Here is an 18575-nt window from a genome sequence, read left to right as displayed (position 1 = left end):
TTGACTAGGTGAATGAATAGGTCAGCAGTAGCTGTGGTACATTTTTCTTTAAAAATCTTCCTCCAAAAAGGAAAATTTGAGCAGCTTCACAGAGCAAATATGTAGTCATCATTTAATAATGGCAACATGTAATATTTTCTGTATTTAAAATTTGATTTCTTCATGTCCTTCATTTGTTCAAGTAAATTTAAAAAAGCATGTAGTAAGCACAATGCTCTTCCCAAAGAAATGTAAAATATACAAAAGTCACTGTCCCTTAGGAACTTTCTGCCTCCTTTTAAGTTCAATATTGAAATGTTTTTCCTGTTCTCTTTAGGGTCCAGCGGGTCCCATTGGACCACCTGGTCCAGCTGGTCAACCTGGAGATAAGGTAACAGATTAGAAACAGAAGGGCAAATTCTAATCTTTAACATGGAAGTCAGTGATATCAATGGTGCTCTTTTGTTTTTTCAGGGTGAAGGCGGTCCAGCTGGGCTTCCAGGTATAGCTGGTCCTCGTGGTGGCCCTGTAAGTTATTTTAAACATATTTTAATATAATTAATATATTAATATGATCGTTATGCTTTTGCTAGCTTTTAGAGCTCAGCAACTTTGATCAAAAGAAAATCAGCAAAGAAAATAGCAGCAAAAAGTAGCCAACAAAAAAATATTCAACCAAATTCTAATTTCTCTCTATAAAGTCGAGTAACTTAACATGTATCATTTCTTAAGAAGGGTCAGATTCCAGAAGCATTCACTTGGAATATTTTTCAGATACAGTAATTGCCTTCTAATTTTGTGCTATACCATGTTCTCTTTGAAGTGCATGGAAAGAGGATGGAATTAAAATAAGTTGTAGGTTTTTAGCTATAAGGATAGCAGTTATCCGTGGAATCTGACTTTTAGAGAAGAGACTCATTTTTCCATGGGATATATATGTGTGTGTATGTGTATGTATGTATATATATATACACATATATACATATATATATGTGTATATATATATGTATATATTATATAGTCAATTTTTTCTAAATGTTTGGGGAATACACATTTCTGAGAATGTAAGAGAGATATGAGGTTATTATGTCTAAAACCCACATAAGAGACTTTTAAAATATCTTTCCCCTTTCTTCACTAAGTAAGCATTTTCCTGTAGGTAACAAAACAGGTTTACCTGGGATTTTAAAAGGCAAACATAGAATGAAAAAAGATGGAGATGTCATTTGTTATATGTCACAGCAATTAAATAGCAAATGAATTTCTTCAAACTCATTTAGAATAGTTTGTTTACAAAACCATATGATCTCTTATCATTTGTTTCAGTGTTCTCAATTCGTTCAGTTATAAAGTATTCAATTTTATTTTAAGTCACAAGTTATTGTATCCTATATCAACAAAAAAGAAACAAAACATGAGAATGCCAAATTTATAATTAGTGTTAATTCATAAAATATGATGATAAGTGAGCAGAAGACATAAGACTAATTCTGCCCAAAATGTTTATCAAGTTAAGGGAAATCATGCTTGAGTGTCAAAGACAGAACTTTTGTTATGAAATCAAGTTCTCACATTACCTATATCAAAATTTCTGTTTGAAAAAATTGATCTTATCTGAAAAATAAAGTTTTGCCTTCTATGAATAGAATGCTTTTGTTGTGCAAACAATTGTAATTTACATTGTAGGGTGAACGAGGTGAACATGGACCCCCTGGGCCTGCTGGCTTCCCTGGTGCTCCTGTAAGTTTGAATATATAAATAACTCTCTTCCACAAATCTTATAGCTTATTTTCTGAGAAATATTGATTCTGGATTAGTAATTAGAGAATAGGTTCTATTTTTCTGGTTATGGAAGTTTAAATGTTATTTAATTTCTCTATTGCTTAATCTGTAAAATGAAGGAGATGAATTGTATGATGTCCAAGGTCTCTTACAGCCCTAACATTCTTTGATGTTAATGCTCATTGCCAACCAATATCTAGTTTGTCTCATCATACTAATTATTCTATGATTCAAAAACTTCATCAGTAAAATTGAGATAATAATAACTGCCCCAAATACCTAATAAGGTATTTGTCAGTTTAAAAAAAAATAGATGAAGCTCTTCAAAAACATGGCACTATATATCTGTATAAATGTAATGTAAAAAAAAGAGTTATTTTTAAAAAAATATTTGTTGTCTCATCATAGAAAAGTAGCATTTTTGGTTTTGGGGGGATGGTGTCATTTTTCCTTGATTTCATGTTTAGTTTTTATCCAAATAAAATCCATAAGAAAATTTTCTTTCCTGCTCCACCGAGTATATGACCTTTCAGAAATTACGATAACTTAATTGCTAGGCTTCTTTGGACACATGAATTTCTGATTTGCTATTTTGGGGTATAGGGACAAAATGGTGAACCTGGTGCTAAAGGAGAAAGAGGTGCTCCAGGAGAAAAAGGTGAAGGAGGTCCTCCAGGTCTGGCAGGGCCCCAAGGAGGTCCAGGCCCAGCTGTAAGTATTCCTTCTTCTTTTTCCATTGTCTTCCAAATAAAAAAAATATGTCAATAGATGTTTATAATTTTTACTATAAATTAATAAGCATATTTTTATGTTCTCCACATCTTTTTTCCCACACTATAGTTGAATTGAAGACAAGTATTAATGATAATTTTCTTTCCATATAGGGTCCACCAGGTCCCCAAGGAGTCAAAGGTGATCGTGGCAATCCCGGTGGTCCTGTGAGTATTTTCTCTCTTATTCTATGCAACTTCTATTACAATTGATTAGTGAAGATTAGAACAGAAGCAAATATAAAAGCTAACTAGTACTATAATGGTATCTTTAGTTATCCATAGTTTTTTTGTAGCCATTAATAATGAAGGCAGAAGAGTTAGAAGATTAAAATTTTTCCCATGGTTCTGCCATTCATGTGATGGCAAAACACTTGATTTTTTAGTGTTTCTATCTTTAAAATAGGAGTAATCGAATTGGTCAATACTTCCTCCACAAGATTTTCTGGGGGAAAGGGATAGCCTGTATCATAAGCACATAAAATCATAACCCTACACAAAATCATCTGATTATTCCCATACAGCAACTATTAATGTTTGAAAGATGCAGGTGCAGAATTAAAATTATCTCCTCAGGCAGGTTAGCATATAAATTGTAAATCACAAATGAATAATGATAATAAATGTTTCTAAAGAATTAATTCTATTTTTAAGTGACTGAGTAACCCAAAGATATTCCAAAAGATTCCATTGTCTAGGAAGTGAAGGGCCGTCATTACAATCCTAGCTATCTATACCATATATTCTAAACAGTTTGTTTTTTTGCTTACTAAAACTACTATTTCAAGATCATTTAAAATTATTACAATTTCATAGGGTACTGCTGGCTTTCCTGGTGCTCGTGGTCTCCCTGGTCCTCCTGGCAATAATGTAAGTTATATTTGAATGTTTTCATGCCACTTGTTCTTATAGGAGCAATACCAGTACTAATATCTTAACCTAAACACAACTTCCAAACAAACAAGAAAGCATAAGAATAGCCTTTTACTACCATGTTCTATTTATTTAACTTTTACTTCATCAGGAAGGGAAAGAGGGAGTAAGATTGTACTTCTTTCTTGGGTATTGCTTGCTTATAAGCCTCTTTTAAACTTTTCTTCAAAGGGTAACCCAGGTCCCCCTGGCAACAATGGTGCACCAGGCAAAGATGGACCCCCTGGACCAGCTGGGAATAATGGTTCTCCTGGTAATCCAGGAAGTCCTGGTCCAAAAGGTGATGCTGGACCACCAGGCGAAAAGGGACCATCTGGCCCACAAGGAACACCGGTCAGTAACTAAATTTTATTATTCACTTGTATGATTCTTTGGAATCACATATCCACAATTATAAAAATCCTTAATCATTTTAATCTTTCCATGTTCTTTTCTTTCAACACTATCATATCTTGTATGGTCATTTCAACAGTTCAATATTTACCCCTCAATTATATATTTTGAAATGTAATTCCTCTACTACTTAGAATCTTTTCACTTATACATACTAAGTGAGGAGTTACAGTTTTACCTAGTAAATCAGGAGTTAGGTGACTTCAGATTTTCAGTTTAACAAAACTCTGTTGCAAAACACATTTTTTGGCTTGTAGAACTTTAGTACTCTAAAGTAGTTCATTTTCTTCCCAGACACTTATATGGGAATGAGTCTTCTTAGGCTTTTCATAAAAATAAACATTAAGGTTGCTCCAAAATAGGAAAAGTGAATTTATTAAGTGTAATATTTATATAGCTTATTTTATTACCTTTCTCAACAGGGAAGTCCAGGTCCATCAGGTCTTATAGGTATAACTGGGGCACGAGGTCTTGCAGGACCACCAGGCAGTCCAGGAGGTCGGGGAGGACCTGGCCCACAAGGACCCAAAGTAAGTGGAGATCCATTGGTTGCTAATTTCTTGGCACCTTGGGTGTCTTTTAGTGTTCACTTTTTTTTTTTAATTTTTTTTTTATTTTAAACCCTTAACTTCTGTGTATTGACTTATGGGTGGAAGAGTGGTAAGGGTAGGCAATGGGGGTCAAGTGACTTGCCCAGGGTCACACAGCTGGGAAGTGTCTGAGGCCGGATTTGAACCTAGGACCTCCCGTCTCTAGGCCTGGCTCTCAATCCACTGAGCTACCCAGCTGCCCCCTTAGTGTTCACTTTTAAAAAGTAGATTTACTTTTAATTAGCAGAGTGTTTAGCTTCAGGATATTCCTTCATTTTTCATAATAGCCAAGCTTATTTTCACAATTTGGCAAATTCAATTCATTTTTGTGCTGTGGGACTTGGGGTGGGGGAGAGGGAAGTGAGTGAAACTGACTGGCTCCTAGGGTTTTCTTCCAGAAAAAAAAAATAGAACCAGGAGAGATGTATCTAAAAAAATCCATTTATGTGTAAGTCTAATGAATCTTTTAAAATAACAATTATCAAGTGATCCAGAGCTGTTCACATGGCAATATCTGGTGACTTTTAATTATTAGGAGCATCAGAATAACATAGGTCCTCCTGGCTTCCTAGTTCATGTGTGTTAGAAACTGCTTTTTATTCATTTAGCAAAAATATCTTAGGCATCCTGATTGGTTATGCCATTTGGTCTATAAGCTGTATAATAGATGTCCTAGTTCTAGAATCACAATTGAGTCCAATTGTCCAATTGAGAAGAGGGAGGAAGAAAAAGAAACAAGACAGCCCCTGTCTCTAAGTATCAGTTTACTCTCCGGTGCCTCATTTTTAATAATGTTAAGGATGGATTAAAAATCAATTTATTTCTTTCCATATAGGGTGAAGATGGCAAACCAGGACCCAGTGGTCAAAATGGAGAACGTGGTCCTCAAGGTCCACAGGGTCTGCCTGGTTTAAGCGGGATGCCTGGAGAACCTGGCAGAGATGTAAGTCATTCTTTTGGCAGTTTCCATGGTACAATCAAATTAATCTCAATACCCCTGAATTTCAATAGCAGCCAATTTGACCTTCATATACTTTAGCTGAGATTTTCAGTAGTCTATCTAAAGTCATATGACCATGTAATCTTTTAAAAAAAATTTTTTTTAGCAATGAAAACAGTTTTCTGTGGTATAACCAGATGTGGGCTTTTTATGATCAAAAGTCATGATTATTCATTTAACAGAGGATCATTCAAAGAATAATAGTGAATGTAACAAGGGTATAAGGATACAATATTTCTCAGGAGACAGGGAAGGGGCTGAAAATGCTTATATGATTTCATCTTTTAAGTTGTCTAATAAAATTTATTAAAATATTTATATATTCAAATTTTAGTTCTCTTGGTCTTATCTCATTAGGGAAATCCTGGATCAGATGGACAGCCAGGCCGTGATGGAGCTCCTGGTGGCAAGGTATAATTTAAAAGGTTTCAGGCATCTTTCTTAGGACTGATTCCCCACAGATGCTATTCTTAACCTCCTCTCCTTCTTCCCTATATTCCTTAACCCTTTTACGGTTCACTTTTTCTTAATTCCCTTCAGGTAATAACCTTGCTCCTTACTTTACTGGAAAAATTGAAGTCATTTGGTCTGAGCACACTTTTTTCTCATTCTTTTTATCTAAAAATCTAAAGACTTCATTTTTCACTCTCTCTTTCTTTTCCCCAATCTCCAATAATGAGATGGCCCTTCCTGTTATGGCTAACGCTTCTACATAGGTTCTTGATTCTACACCTTCCCGGCTTCTCCAGTCAATTGCATTCATAATCCTTCCCTTCTCTCATTCTCCACTTCTTGCAGTCTCTGCCTTAACTAATTCCTTCCCTACTGCCTTCAGTAATGTCCAAATTTCCCCATTCTTAACAAATCCTCATTAGGCCCAATATTCCTGGCAAGATATCTTCCTATATCTTTTCTTTTCCTGCCCAAATTCTTTGGAAATGCTGCCTATTTTAGCTTCTTCCACATCTTTTTCCCCTTATTTTCTTTTTCCATGATTGTTTAATTCAAACATATCTCTCTCTAAAGTTACTGGTGATTTCTTAATTTCTAAATCTGATGATCTTTTTTCTCATTTCTAATCCTCCTGATCTGCTTCATTTGACACTGGAACACACTCTTCTCCTGCATTCTCTCTCTTCTGATTTTTGTGACTCCAAGTGCTAATCCCATCTCTCTGTACACTCCTTCTTAATGTCCTTAATGACTTACTCTCTATATCATGACACTTATCTGAAGGTGGTTCTCAAGAGTGTATTCTAGGGGGAAGCTGAGTGGCTTGAGAGCTAGGTCTAGAGAAGGGAGGTCCTAGGTTCAAATTTGACCTCAGACATTTCCCAGCTGTGTGACCCTGGGCAAGTCACTAAACCCCCATTCCCTAGCCCTTACCACCCTTCTGCCTTGGAACCAATACACAATATTGATTCTAAGTCAGAAGAGTGTATCCTAGACTCTTTCTGTAACCTCACCAGCTGTCATGCATTTATAATTTCTCTGCGAATAACCACTGAATCCATGTATCCAAACACTATCTCTCCCTTGACCTTTAAGTACCACATCACCAATTTCCCATTTGACATTTTAAAATGAATGTCCTGATATTGTCTCAAATTGAACTGTAAATAGTTTGAAACTGAACTCAATGTTTCTCCACAAACCTTCCTGATTTCTGAACTTTTATATCTATGTCAGTAGAACCACTCTTCTACTTTCTTAGTCATAATATCAGTATTTTCCCAGAATCTTCAGTCTCCTTTACCCCACATATCTAATCAGTTGTCATATCTTGCCTTTTCTACTTTCATAACATCTCTTCCATCCAATTTCTTTATTCATTCGCACAGCTAGGGTCTTATCATTTCTTGCTTAGAGTGCTGCAATAAGCTTCTCATTGTTTTCCCCCAATCTCTAAGTATTCCAACCCATCCTACACAGACTTCATAAAGTTATTTTCATTAAATATAAATCTAACCATTCCACTCTTCTAATTCAACCACCTCTAGTGGTTTCCTCTTGCATCTAAGATAAAATACAAACTCCTCTCTTTAAAACTTTTAAAGCAAAACAGAGTGCAGAAAACAGTCTCCTGTGCCTGAAATGTACTCTCTCCTGACTTCTATCTCAGAGAATCCCTCTCATCCAACCTTTAAAATACAACTTAAGCAAAATCTTCCAAATTCATCTTTTCCTGATTCCCCGAACTGGTAATTCCCTCTCTCTCAAACTACCTTGTATTTAACTCCTTGCTATATATTTATTTTTATTCACTTTATATTTATATTGCATACATTTATATATACTTGGTATTCCCTCCCTTATGATGAGTAGAGAGGGTTTCATTCTTTGTACTTTTATCTCCAGTACCTAGCAAAATGTCTGGAACATTGTAGATGCTCAGCAAATTCTTGTTTGATTGATGAGTGGATAGCTGGATGGGTTGATAGATGTTTGAAAGGGAGATTTATGCAATACACACTTATATTGCATCTGTTTACAGGGTGACCGTGGTGAAGGTGGTCCTCCTGGGTCCCCTGGTTCTCCTGGACATCCTGGTCCTCCTGGCCCCACAGGCCCCTCTGGAAAAAGTGGAGATAGAGGAGAATCTGTAAGTTCAAACAGGATCATCTTATTTTGTTTGCGTGAATATCCCTCATGTTATACATTCAGTAGGTGGAAAGATCTAAGATTCTAGAATTTCTTTACTTATTCAGTTGTGTTTACAGATCTCATAATATGGAAAATACATCCAGGCACACCTATCATAAGCTCTACTTTTAGAGAGTTGTCTCTGACACTAAAGGGGTCCAAGGTCCTACAGCTAGTCTACATCAGAGGCAAGTCTTAACCTGAGGTCTTCCTGAATCACTGACTAGGATATATTCATGTTAGTGAGTAATTCAAAGTAGAACTTTGATTAAGAAATTTGAGCCTCAGCCAAAGTAGAAAAGGTACTACTCTTGTTCTTACTTGGTGTAGGAACACTCCTTAAAGGTTCTTTGAACACAAGTGAAAGCTCTAAAACAACAGTTTTCCCTCTCAGCATTTAAAACATAATGACATCAACAAACATCTTCTCTCTTCATTTTAGGGGCCTGCTGGTCCTGGTGGTCCTCCAGGGCCTGCTGGTGCTCGAGGTGCTCCGGTAAGTGATATTTTCACATCTGGAAGCAACAGAAAACTTTATTATCTGACATGATCTAGGAATTGGAAATTTTCTAGGTAGCAGTTACTCTTCAGTCCACAAAAATATTACCAACATTAAATGAATTAGAAAAACAATACAAGTATTGCTCAGTTCAGTGCCTTCAATTGATTGCAATTATACTGACATTTAAGAAAAATGTAATATGTATTAAGTCCTAGAGCTATAAACCCTGAAGTGAAAAAAATAAAAATTCCTGCCCTAAAGAAATCTATCTTCTATTGTTTGCCTTGCACATGAATAAATTTACTAACTATTATAAATGCATGCCTATAATATTATTCCTCAATGCATTTTTATAGGGTGCTCAAGGACCACGTGGTGACAAAGGTGAACCTGGTGAACGAGGTAATAATGGCATCAAAGGACATCGTGGTTTCCCAGGGACTCCTGGTCCACCAGGTGCCTCAGTGAGTAGTTAAGCCTTTTTTTTTTTAATATCTTTTTGTTAATTAAAAACAAGGTCAAATAGTGTGCTAATTTTTTTAATAAATTTTCAAATTAAAGCAAGGAGTTGGTTTTATCTTGGTCTTAGTATGTGTTTCATTGCTTATTCCTATGCAATTAAAATCTTTTTATTTACTCACCTATATTAAAAACTGCCATGAAATTCATTCTCCATCCAGTATTACAACTCATCACATGAACAAATTATCATTGCAGAGAAAAGGAAAAATATTTGAGTAATTCAGTCTTTTTTTAGGGTGAGTCAGGGAGCTGTACCATATCCAAAGAGATATAACAACACCTATTTAAACAGTATAACTATTAATTCATTTCAATACTTGAGACTCTAATATAGAAATAAGAGAAGATAAAAATTATGTATATTTTGTCTTGTTTTTCATATGATTTGTTTACCTCCTCATTGAATTAGGGAAATAGGAATAAATGAACTCAGAGGATATATGTTGACTTGGTATTTTAACTGAGAAAGTAGTTTCTCAATTTAAATATCTTTGCTATTCAAAGACATCTTTTACATTTGTTACTCCAATGCCTGGCTCATTATAAGTATATGATAAATGCTTGTTGATTTTGTTGACCTTAACCATGATGCAAATAGGCAAATAGACATACTTCAAGATTAGCCAAAAAAAATTATAGACTAAGAAATAATTGGGAGGGCTTTCATTTTATTTTTTTAAAAATTATTGAGTAATTCAATCTTTTTTTAGGGTGAGTAAAAAGTAAAGAATATTTTGGATGAGAAGAAAATGTATACTTTTCAATGAAGTAGTAATTAATTCCCAGCTTCTCCTGATAGATCTTGAAGATATTTTGTCTTACTGTCAGCTAGAGTAAATAGAGAAAATAAGAAGTATAGTGGATCTTCTTAAGTTATTGTGACCATGAATGACCATAAATCATACAGGAACAATGATGATTTTCGAAACTTTAAAGAATTTCTTAACTAATGTTCAAATTATTCTACCTTTTCAGGGTCAACCTGGTCACCAAGGTGCTGTTGGCAGTCCAGGACCTGCAGGCCCCCGAGTAAGTAATATTGAGAAATAAATATATGTTGAAAAATTCATAAGGCTATTTAAAATCGAAAACAAAAAAAATTTACCTAGTTGGTGAGATTTCTGAATGATCCTATAAATGCATCAAGAACAGCTTCTTCATGATTAATTTTGTCTATTTTTGTTTCCTTACTTTTTGTATATTTTTCTTTAGTCCTGATAATTATTTCTTTTGAATCTCATTTAGGGTCCTGTTGGACCCCATGGACCCCCTGGCAAAGATGGAGTAAGTGGACATGCAGGTCCCATTGGTCCTCCAGGCCCCCGAGGAAACAGAGGAGAAAGAGGATCAGATGTAAGGAAATAACTATTTGCATGCACATTTAAATTGATATTTTCCTTCATGATTTATTAGTCACTCATACATACATACACACAAAATAAGAAATTTGAAGTTGAATCTTTATTTTTAGAATAGCACAAATAATACATGTTAAGAAAATCATAAGTTTAAATCAGAAAAAAACTAAGATACTGCTTTTTAATAATTTAAATCTGCTTTAGAATTCTGTCTGTCAGGTTTTCACTAACCAAAGTGAAAATTTCCCCCACCTAAGATCTGCTAAATATTAATTTTCTAAAAAATTTTACTATTTGGGCCTTTTTTTCCTTTTTTCTACTAAATAAATAATCTAGGAACAGCATCAAATTTACTAAAATTAAAATTAACACGGTTTATAGGTTCAAAATTTCCTTTCATTTAATTTTTTTTGCAATTTTAATTTCTGTTTTGCTGATTAATATCTTTTTAGCTGTTAATTTGGAAACTAACTAATATAAAAGGTTAAGGCAAAAGCATTCCATTTATGTTTTAGAACATATTTTTACATTTGGAGTACAGTTATAAAAATATTTGTCTCCTTAATGATTATCATTTTTTTAAACATAAGCTAAAAAAGGTACTTAGAAAATTCTTCGACTCAAGTCATTACCTAAATTAGAATCCTAGAATTTAGATGTAAGAGGCACCTTAGATATCATTTAGCTTCACTCTTTATTTTTATAATTGAGGAAATTGAGAACCTTGATTTGAAACAAGTTCCAGTTCCACTACATTGTCTCTCCATTTTGAAACTAGGGAATCTTGTGAATTCTTTCAATATAGTTTTTCCAGGAAAATAATTAACATTTAATCTTTTTCCACATTTTTCTTATATATTAGGGCGCCCCTGGCCATCCTGGAAACCCAGGTCCTCCTGGCCAACCTGGAGCCCCTGGTCCCTGCTGTGGTGGTGGTGGTGCAGCTGCAATAGCAGGATTTGGAGAAAAAGCTTCCCCATTTTATGGAGATGAGCCCACAGATTTCAAGATGAACACTGAAGAGATTTTATCCTCACTTAAATCAGTGAGTGGACAGGTAGAAAGCATCATTAGTCCTGATGGATCACGAAAAAATCCTGCCCGTAATTGCCGTGACCTGAAATTCTGCCATCCTGAACTCAAGAGTGGTATGTATATTGGAATGGCAATTGCCTTTACCACAGAAGGAAAATTTGAAAATGTGAGAAATGGCATTCTTTGTCCCTCTATGACTTTAATATTTTTTCTAAGAGATCAAAAAATAACACAAAGATATTACAGAAGTAGTACATATAGGAATATATTAAAAATGAACTTGAACTAGCTTGAAATAATGCTTTTCCAGGATACTTTATGGAAGTGGAAATGTATTAAATTATTTGTAACCATCAAATGGTGAATATAGCTATGAAAAATAACTTCCAATAATATTGGTCTTATAAAAATTATATAACAGAAAATATAGATAGTATAAATATCATATCAAGGTATCCAGATATTATTCTTCTATGAATCTGACTCTTTCCTATAGACTCAGAGCAATTTAGTGTTAAAGGGATCAGAACTTGCATTAGAATCCATCTCCCCATCCAATGCAGGAATCCATTAAATGGTATCTTTGACAAGTAGACAGTCAGTCTTTCATAATATTTATATTGATAAGAAACAGACTAAACATATTAAACTTTGTACTTAGTTAACAGGAAACATGTTTTCTCTCAGATTCAATGCTATAAAATCTCAGTTCATATAATATATAAATAATATAATATTCTCATTCAAAGCATATATACCTTTCCCATGTCCTCAACCTTAATGGATTGTGATATTTAAAAGAAAAAAATTTTCAATGTAAATGAAGTAATGAATTTTGAAAATGAACTTCTTAACCATTGAGCTATGTTGTATGTGTTCAGGACAATACTGGGTTGATCCTAACCAAGGTTGCAAGATGGATGCTATCCAAGTATACTGTAATATGGAAACTGGTGAAACATGCATAAATGCCAGCCCCATGAATATTCCACGGAAGAACTGGTGGACAGATTCCAGTGCTGAAAAGAAATACGTTTGGTTTGGAGAGTCCATGAATGGTGGTTTTCAGGTATGTTTTCAATAGATTTCCAGTAAAGTAAACAAACTTTATCTGATTCCTTTCTATCTCTTTCCACTTCCCTTCTCTTCAATTTGATAAATATTTATTAAGTATGTGCAAAGCAAAGTTGTTTAACAATTTTCATAATAATAAGTTAAAACTGATATAGCACACTTACTTTGTACCAGGCACTGTTCTAAGTACTTTGCAATTATTAGTCTCATTTTTTTTTTGCAACTACACTGAGAGGTTGATACTATTATTATTCCCATTTTACACATAAAACAACTGAGGCAAATATTAGTTGAGTTATTTGCCCAGGGCCTAGAATAAAATTATTTATTCTTGACTAATTTTCCTTTTCTTCCTACCATAGTTTAGCTATGGTAATCCTGAACTTCCTGAAGATGTTCTCGAGGTTCAACTGGCATTCCTCAGACTTCTTTCCAGTCGTGCTTCCCAGAACATCACTTATTATTGTAAGAACAGCATTGCCTACATGGATCAAGCCAGTGGGAATGTAAAGAAAGCTCTGAGGTTGATGGGTTCTAATGAAGGTGAATTCAAGGCTGAAGGAAATAGTAAATTCACATACACAGTTCTGGAAGATGGTTGCAGTGTAAGTAAATAAATATTATTTGTTTAGTATTTAAAATTCTGCCCTAGAAGATGATGATTTGTAGGGCGACTTAAACATACAGAATGTCTTTACCCTTTCTTGTTCCTTGACACTCTCATGAATGGAGGGAGAATTTCCCTCTTCATCTAAAATGGGTCCCATGCAAATGTCGAGAAGTTAAGCTACCAAGTCCTTCATGGTCAGGACAAATTCTGCATCTTTGGGAGAATTTTAAACCATGCCCTTTAAAATCAGGCAACTCTTAGTGGGTTCAAACGGGCCATTTTATATTAAAATTTGTGTTCCTCATTGAGGAGAACTCAAGGCTTCTCATGTGGCAGGTTGCACGTAAACTAGTGAAATACCATGGGGGATTATTTCTTCATATCTAAACCCATGAAATATTGTTGTTTTTCAGGTTATTAACAAAGCTCTTCTCTCTCTTTTGCTCCTTTGTTTGTTTTCCCACAGAAACACACTGGGGAATGGGGTCAAACAGTTTTTGAATACCGGACACGCAAGGCTATGAGACTGCCCATCATTGATATTGCTCCTTTTGATATTGGTGGTCCCGATCAAGAATTTGGTGTGGACATTGGCCCTGTTTGCTTTTTGTAAACTAAGGAATTTGTTCTCTCTGAAAGCCCAGCAAACAAATCCTCACTCCAACTGTGTTCCTCTTGTTCTAATCTTGTCAACCAATACAGGTTATCAACTGTATTCCAGTTATTTATTTCCAAAATTTCTGGAAGAAAAAAGATGATTTGAAAGAAAGGGATCATTTTTGTTTTGCTAGTACACCAAATACAATTCAAATGCTTTTGGCTCTATTTTTTTTTTACCAATTCCATCTTCAAAATGTCTCAGTGGTGCTATAATAAACTTCAACAGTCTTACAACAATTCTGTGTTCCAGTCTTTGAATGCTGCCCTAATTGCAAGGCACTGAATACTCCCAGCATGAATAATTTATCCTCTTCTGAGATGGTAAAAACAAAAAGCTAGAAAGGACTTCCCTGTTTCAACTACCTCATCTTGTACAGAAACTGGGAAGAATTAGCTATCTCATTAAAACAAAAACAAACAAAAACTATATGCATTTGAGAAATTTATAAATTCAATTGATTCATTTCACAAAACTGGTATATTTCTGTGCTGATGGGTAGTGGACAAAGAACAGGCTAGTGCAAGGATTGAACGGCAGCCCCTCTTTTTAAGCTACTCATTTTATTATTGGATTTCAATCCACTTTTTCAAAGGTGCTTCTATACTTTCTTGTCATTGATGGTCAAGACCACTAAAACTTGGGAAGGCAATTATGATGGTGCTAATGTATTTTCACTTTTAAAAACTGCAGGTCAGAATCATTGTTGACTTGCACTAAAAAGCCTAGATTTACAACATTTGTCAATGACTCCTGTTGAAGATTGTTCTTGAGAACTTTCTCCCTTAATTGTGTATATTTCAAGAAATAGCCTAGATGGTGAGGCTACTTTGGTCCCATTCACACAGTAAGCATGTTGAAGGATAACCATCTTTGTAAGCTTGTATGTAGTTGTTGGTCTTTTCCTCACAGAGACACATAATAAAATCTCCTAATAAAATTTCTCATGGTCAAATTTTTCCCTTTTCGTCCCTTTCCATATCTTTAACTAACAAGAGTCTACATAAGGAGAATTCTGTATAAAAATCCATTATTTTTCCTGGAAATTTACAAATTAAAATTATCAAGAGGAAAAGTCACTGGTTTCAGGTACTCTAACAAAGGAGAGGGTGGGGTGAGAAAACTATTGGAGAAGAGGAATCCTCTAGAATTGTAGAATATGTTATAATTGTATTTTAGGAGCAGTGATACTATATGCACTCCATCATAAGTTTAAGATTTAGAGAATCTTTGGCATCACCTTGTCCAAGTCCCTCATTTTATACCTAAGGAAACTGAGGCTATGGAAGTAAAATGATTTGTCCAGGATCACAGAACTAGAAAGTAGCAGAACTGGATTCAAAATCTGTTTTTCTTATTCAAAATCCAATATTCTTTCTTTTCTATTTCCTTCTATCTCCAAAATAAAACTATTTTATCTAAACTGGCATGTAGCAGAATCTACCTCTACCTACTTATACTTCCCTCCTGTATCAGAATCTTAAGAAATTATTTTATTTAGTAGATAGTTGTGTTGCAAGAAAAAGTCTTTTTAGTTTGTTTTTTAATGCCTGGAACACTTGAAAAAGTACACCAGATTCCAGAGCCTTCCTAGTGGTGGGCAATAATGAGATGTAGAGGAAGAAGACTGGGAACTAATATGATTGAATAACACAGGATCAAGAAATATTTGTAAATAACTGTGTCTGTTTAGGGTCTCCATATTTCAACTCCTCTTCAAAATGATGTTAAATCAAATGACTATTTTAAGAAGTGGATCATAAGGAAGCAGTTGGGTGGCTCAGTGGATTTACAGCTAGGCCTAGAGGTAGAAGGTCCTAGGTTCAAATCTGGCCTCAGGCACTTCCCAGCTGTGTGACCCTGGGCAAGTCACTTGACCTCCATTGCCTACCCTTGCCACTCTTCTGCCTTGGAGCCAATGCACAGTATTGATTCCAAGTCAGAAGGTAAGGGTTTAAAATAATTAATTAAAAAAAAAAAGAAGTGGGCCTTAAGAGTTGGTAGTACCTCCACAACAATATGGGAACACTTCTGCTTTCCAGTATTTCTGTTTCTAATCCCTTCCTAGGAACATAGTGATGGATCTCTGGGAGCAATGATGTGGCTCTTTTCAAGTTTATTCATTTAACATAATTTATAGGGTCATAGCATCACTGATTTAGAGCTGGAAGGGGCATAAGGACTTATTAAGTCCAAACTCCTCATTTTACAGATAAGAAAAGTGAGGTCCATTGAGGTGAAGGGTTTTGATCAATATCCTATAAGTCACAGTGTAAGTACAGCCAGAATTTGAACCCAGATTTTCTGACAACATCCAGTACTGTTGCCATTAAATCATGAGTTCATCTCTGTGATAATATGAAGGCAGTTTCTCTAGGAAAAAACTATCATGTGTGGTTCTCTACTGAGCGATGCTGATGGTGCTTTCTCACTGAAAGTACAATGCATTTTTTATAATGAAATTCACATAACAGTGATTATTTATTGTCCAGAGAATCAAAGTCCCTCCTTATTTAATTCACCTATATCACCCCTGAGAGTAAAGAAGTCATTTAAACAGATACTCAGGCTCTAGAAAAACATGGTACACCAAAATAATAATTCACAACTTCCACTCAGTGAGTTATAAATAGCAAATGATCTCATAATTGCTGAATTCACTAAAAGAAGTGAAGTAAACTAACTAAACACTCAGAATTAAAGCATTCATTTTAAATTTGATTATCACTGGTCTATACATGAAGAAGGGATTTGTTGGTCACTCTACCTTTGACATTGGTGGAACTGACCCTTGATAGACATTGAAAACTAAAACTATAAATTCAAAATCCAAATCAATATTACTTTTAGTAACCTAAGGGAGTAGTTTACACTCACTACCTCCACTTATTCATTTTAATTCCTTCTTTAGACCCTTAAAATCTCCCATCATTCTACTCAAAAAAATTTTTTATCAAAGATTGAATACAGTATTAAACCCAATGACTTTTTAATAGCTAAGTCCAATGACCCATTCAAATCATTTTAATTCTGAACTACTACTTTTCTTCTTAATATCCTTTCCTATATTAGTTTCTGTGCATATCTTTCTCAATGTTTTTCACCTATCTTTCTTCTATGTTATGTTGGATTTTCATCCATCTTCCTCCATTTAAGTATGGGTGTTTTCCAAATCCCCATTTTCAGATCTATTCCTACCACTTTCTTCCTTTGTCAACTTTAATCATCACTTCTAAGCAAATACTGCTCAGTTCATATTTCTAGGACTTCTCCATCCTTTTTTCCAAAACTATGGTTAAATATTCTCAATGACCTATTGAATAAATCCACTGACATATATATTCTGGTGACAACTTAAACCCAACATTTAAATGAATAATGAAATAATCCAAAATTGAAATAATTTCCCCTTCAAAAAACATATAATGATCCAAATTATTTCTATAAAATTTTTGGCTACCATATCATTCTAGATTTTTGGACTTTTTTGATATTAGCTCTCATAATCCCACATTACTATAGCCATAATCCCAAAAATAAAGTCTCCTCTTCCAAATCCAACTTAATTTTGTCCATCCTTGCATGTATTTATAAAACACACAAAAATATCCTATAGCATTTGGATGTCTCATTATCCTTTCCTTCTTCAGCTACAATTTGCCAATACCTTACTCCATCTAAAAGTAAAATTTCTTTGCAAAAAACTAGTAGTTTACTTGAGGGTTACAGCTCCTTGAAAAGGAATCAGAGAAGATAATTAGAGTATACTCTTAACTTATTACCTTGTTTGATGATTTCTTCTTTGGGGTAACAAAAATATTTAAAATGTTCATAAGACCTTGCTAGCACCACAGTTCTTTCATCCATGCCCTTCGACAGTCATAATCTTATTGTATCTAAATTTTTAAAAATCCTATGTAACCATTCTTCTATATTCACACTCTCCCATAAACAGACCCTTGTATTTTCCCCTCTCTGTTTGAATTGGCTATCATGTCCTCTTTTCTTTTGTATGCCCCCAAAAGACTTGAATACACACAATCTATAATGTTACCACAATCATGACAACCAAGACTTGGAAAGAGAACAAGAGGAGGAAAAAGCCCTTTACAATCCATCAACAACATTAATTTCTGACTCTTGTCTTCAATTACTGTTTTCCATGTTTAGAATGCTCTCCCAGCTGTGATTATGAGATTAAATCTACCTTGCCCATTCTCAAATCTAATCACCAAAAGTGTAAACAACTCCACTTAACTCACAAGTTGGGAGGTCTGTGACCCATGTGTGCTAGAGTGAGTGACAAATCAGAATTTACTAACTGCCTCCTAGGCAGTCCTAAGAAAAGCCTCCCTTGTGATTGGGCACGTAAACTAGGAGGAAGACATAGGAAGTGATGCAAAAGAAGCCCCTTTATAAAAGAATTCAGTGAGTTCAGCTTCTCCTTATTCACTGCTTGGATGCAGAGGAGCTCTGGCTAGAACCCTGAGACCTTGGTGAGACTGTTTTTAAATCTTTTCCTTAGAACTACATGGGGTGAATGAAGAAGGCTGACTGACTACCTTAACTTCCCTGGAGGTACTAGCCTCTGGGAGGCTCCATTGATTGGGAAAAGCCCTAGTGGCTAAACCCCTTGCTAATTAACGTTTAGGCTCTTCAGCTGGGCCTCTGGAGCCCTGCAGGAGTAAAGACCAGACTTGAATACAAATCTAGTTCTTTAAGTTAG

At 34.8% G+C, this 18575-nt stretch overlaps 1 protein-coding gene across 2 annotated transcripts in view; it reads left to right on the top strand.

Moving 5' to 3' along the window:
* Window positions 1–14088, top strand: part of COL3A1 (collagen type III alpha 1 chain) — a 62938-nt gene extending 48850 nt beyond the window's left edge. For both annotated transcript variants that reach the window (XM_044669709.1, XM_044669710.1), the window contains 19 exons: window positions 317–370; window positions 454–507; window positions 1666–1719; window positions 2365–2472; window positions 2646–2699; window positions 3348–3401; window positions 3636–3797; window positions 4280–4387; window positions 5283–5390; window positions 5805–5858; window positions 7942–8049; window positions 8533–8586; window positions 8949–9056; window positions 10090–10143; window positions 10360–10467; window positions 11335–11620; window positions 12389–12576; window positions 12944–13186; window positions 13658–14088. In XM_044669709.1, the coding sequence (XP_044525644.1) occupies window positions 317–370; window positions 454–507; window positions 1666–1719; window positions 2365–2472; window positions 2646–2699; window positions 3348–3401; window positions 3636–3797; window positions 4280–4387; window positions 5283–5390; window positions 5805–5858; window positions 7942–8049; window positions 8533–8586; window positions 8949–9056; window positions 10090–10143; window positions 10360–10467; window positions 11335–11620; window positions 12389–12576; window positions 12944–13186; window positions 13658–13804 (2106 nt within the window). In that variant the 3' untranslated portion in view covers window positions 13805–14088. The remainder of the gene's footprint in view (window positions 1–316; window positions 371–453; window positions 508–1665; window positions 1720–2364; window positions 2473–2645; window positions 2700–3347; window positions 3402–3635; window positions 3798–4279; window positions 4388–5282; window positions 5391–5804; window positions 5859–7941; window positions 8050–8532; window positions 8587–8948; window positions 9057–10089; window positions 10144–10359; window positions 10468–11334; window positions 11621–12388; window positions 12577–12943; window positions 13187–13657) is intronic.
* Window positions 14089–18575: the final 4487 nt, after the last annotated feature.

This window comes from Gracilinanus agilis, chromosome 3, assembly GCF_016433145.1.
Source record: "Gracilinanus agilis isolate LMUSP501 chromosome 3, AgileGrace, whole genome shotgun sequence".
In the NCBI taxonomy this organism is placed as follows: domain Eukaryota; kingdom Metazoa; phylum Chordata; class Mammalia; order Didelphimorphia; family Didelphidae; genus Gracilinanus; species Gracilinanus agilis.
The sequence above is the reverse complement of the archived record's forward strand: the minus strand, read 5'-3'. Positions and strand labels throughout refer to the sequence as shown.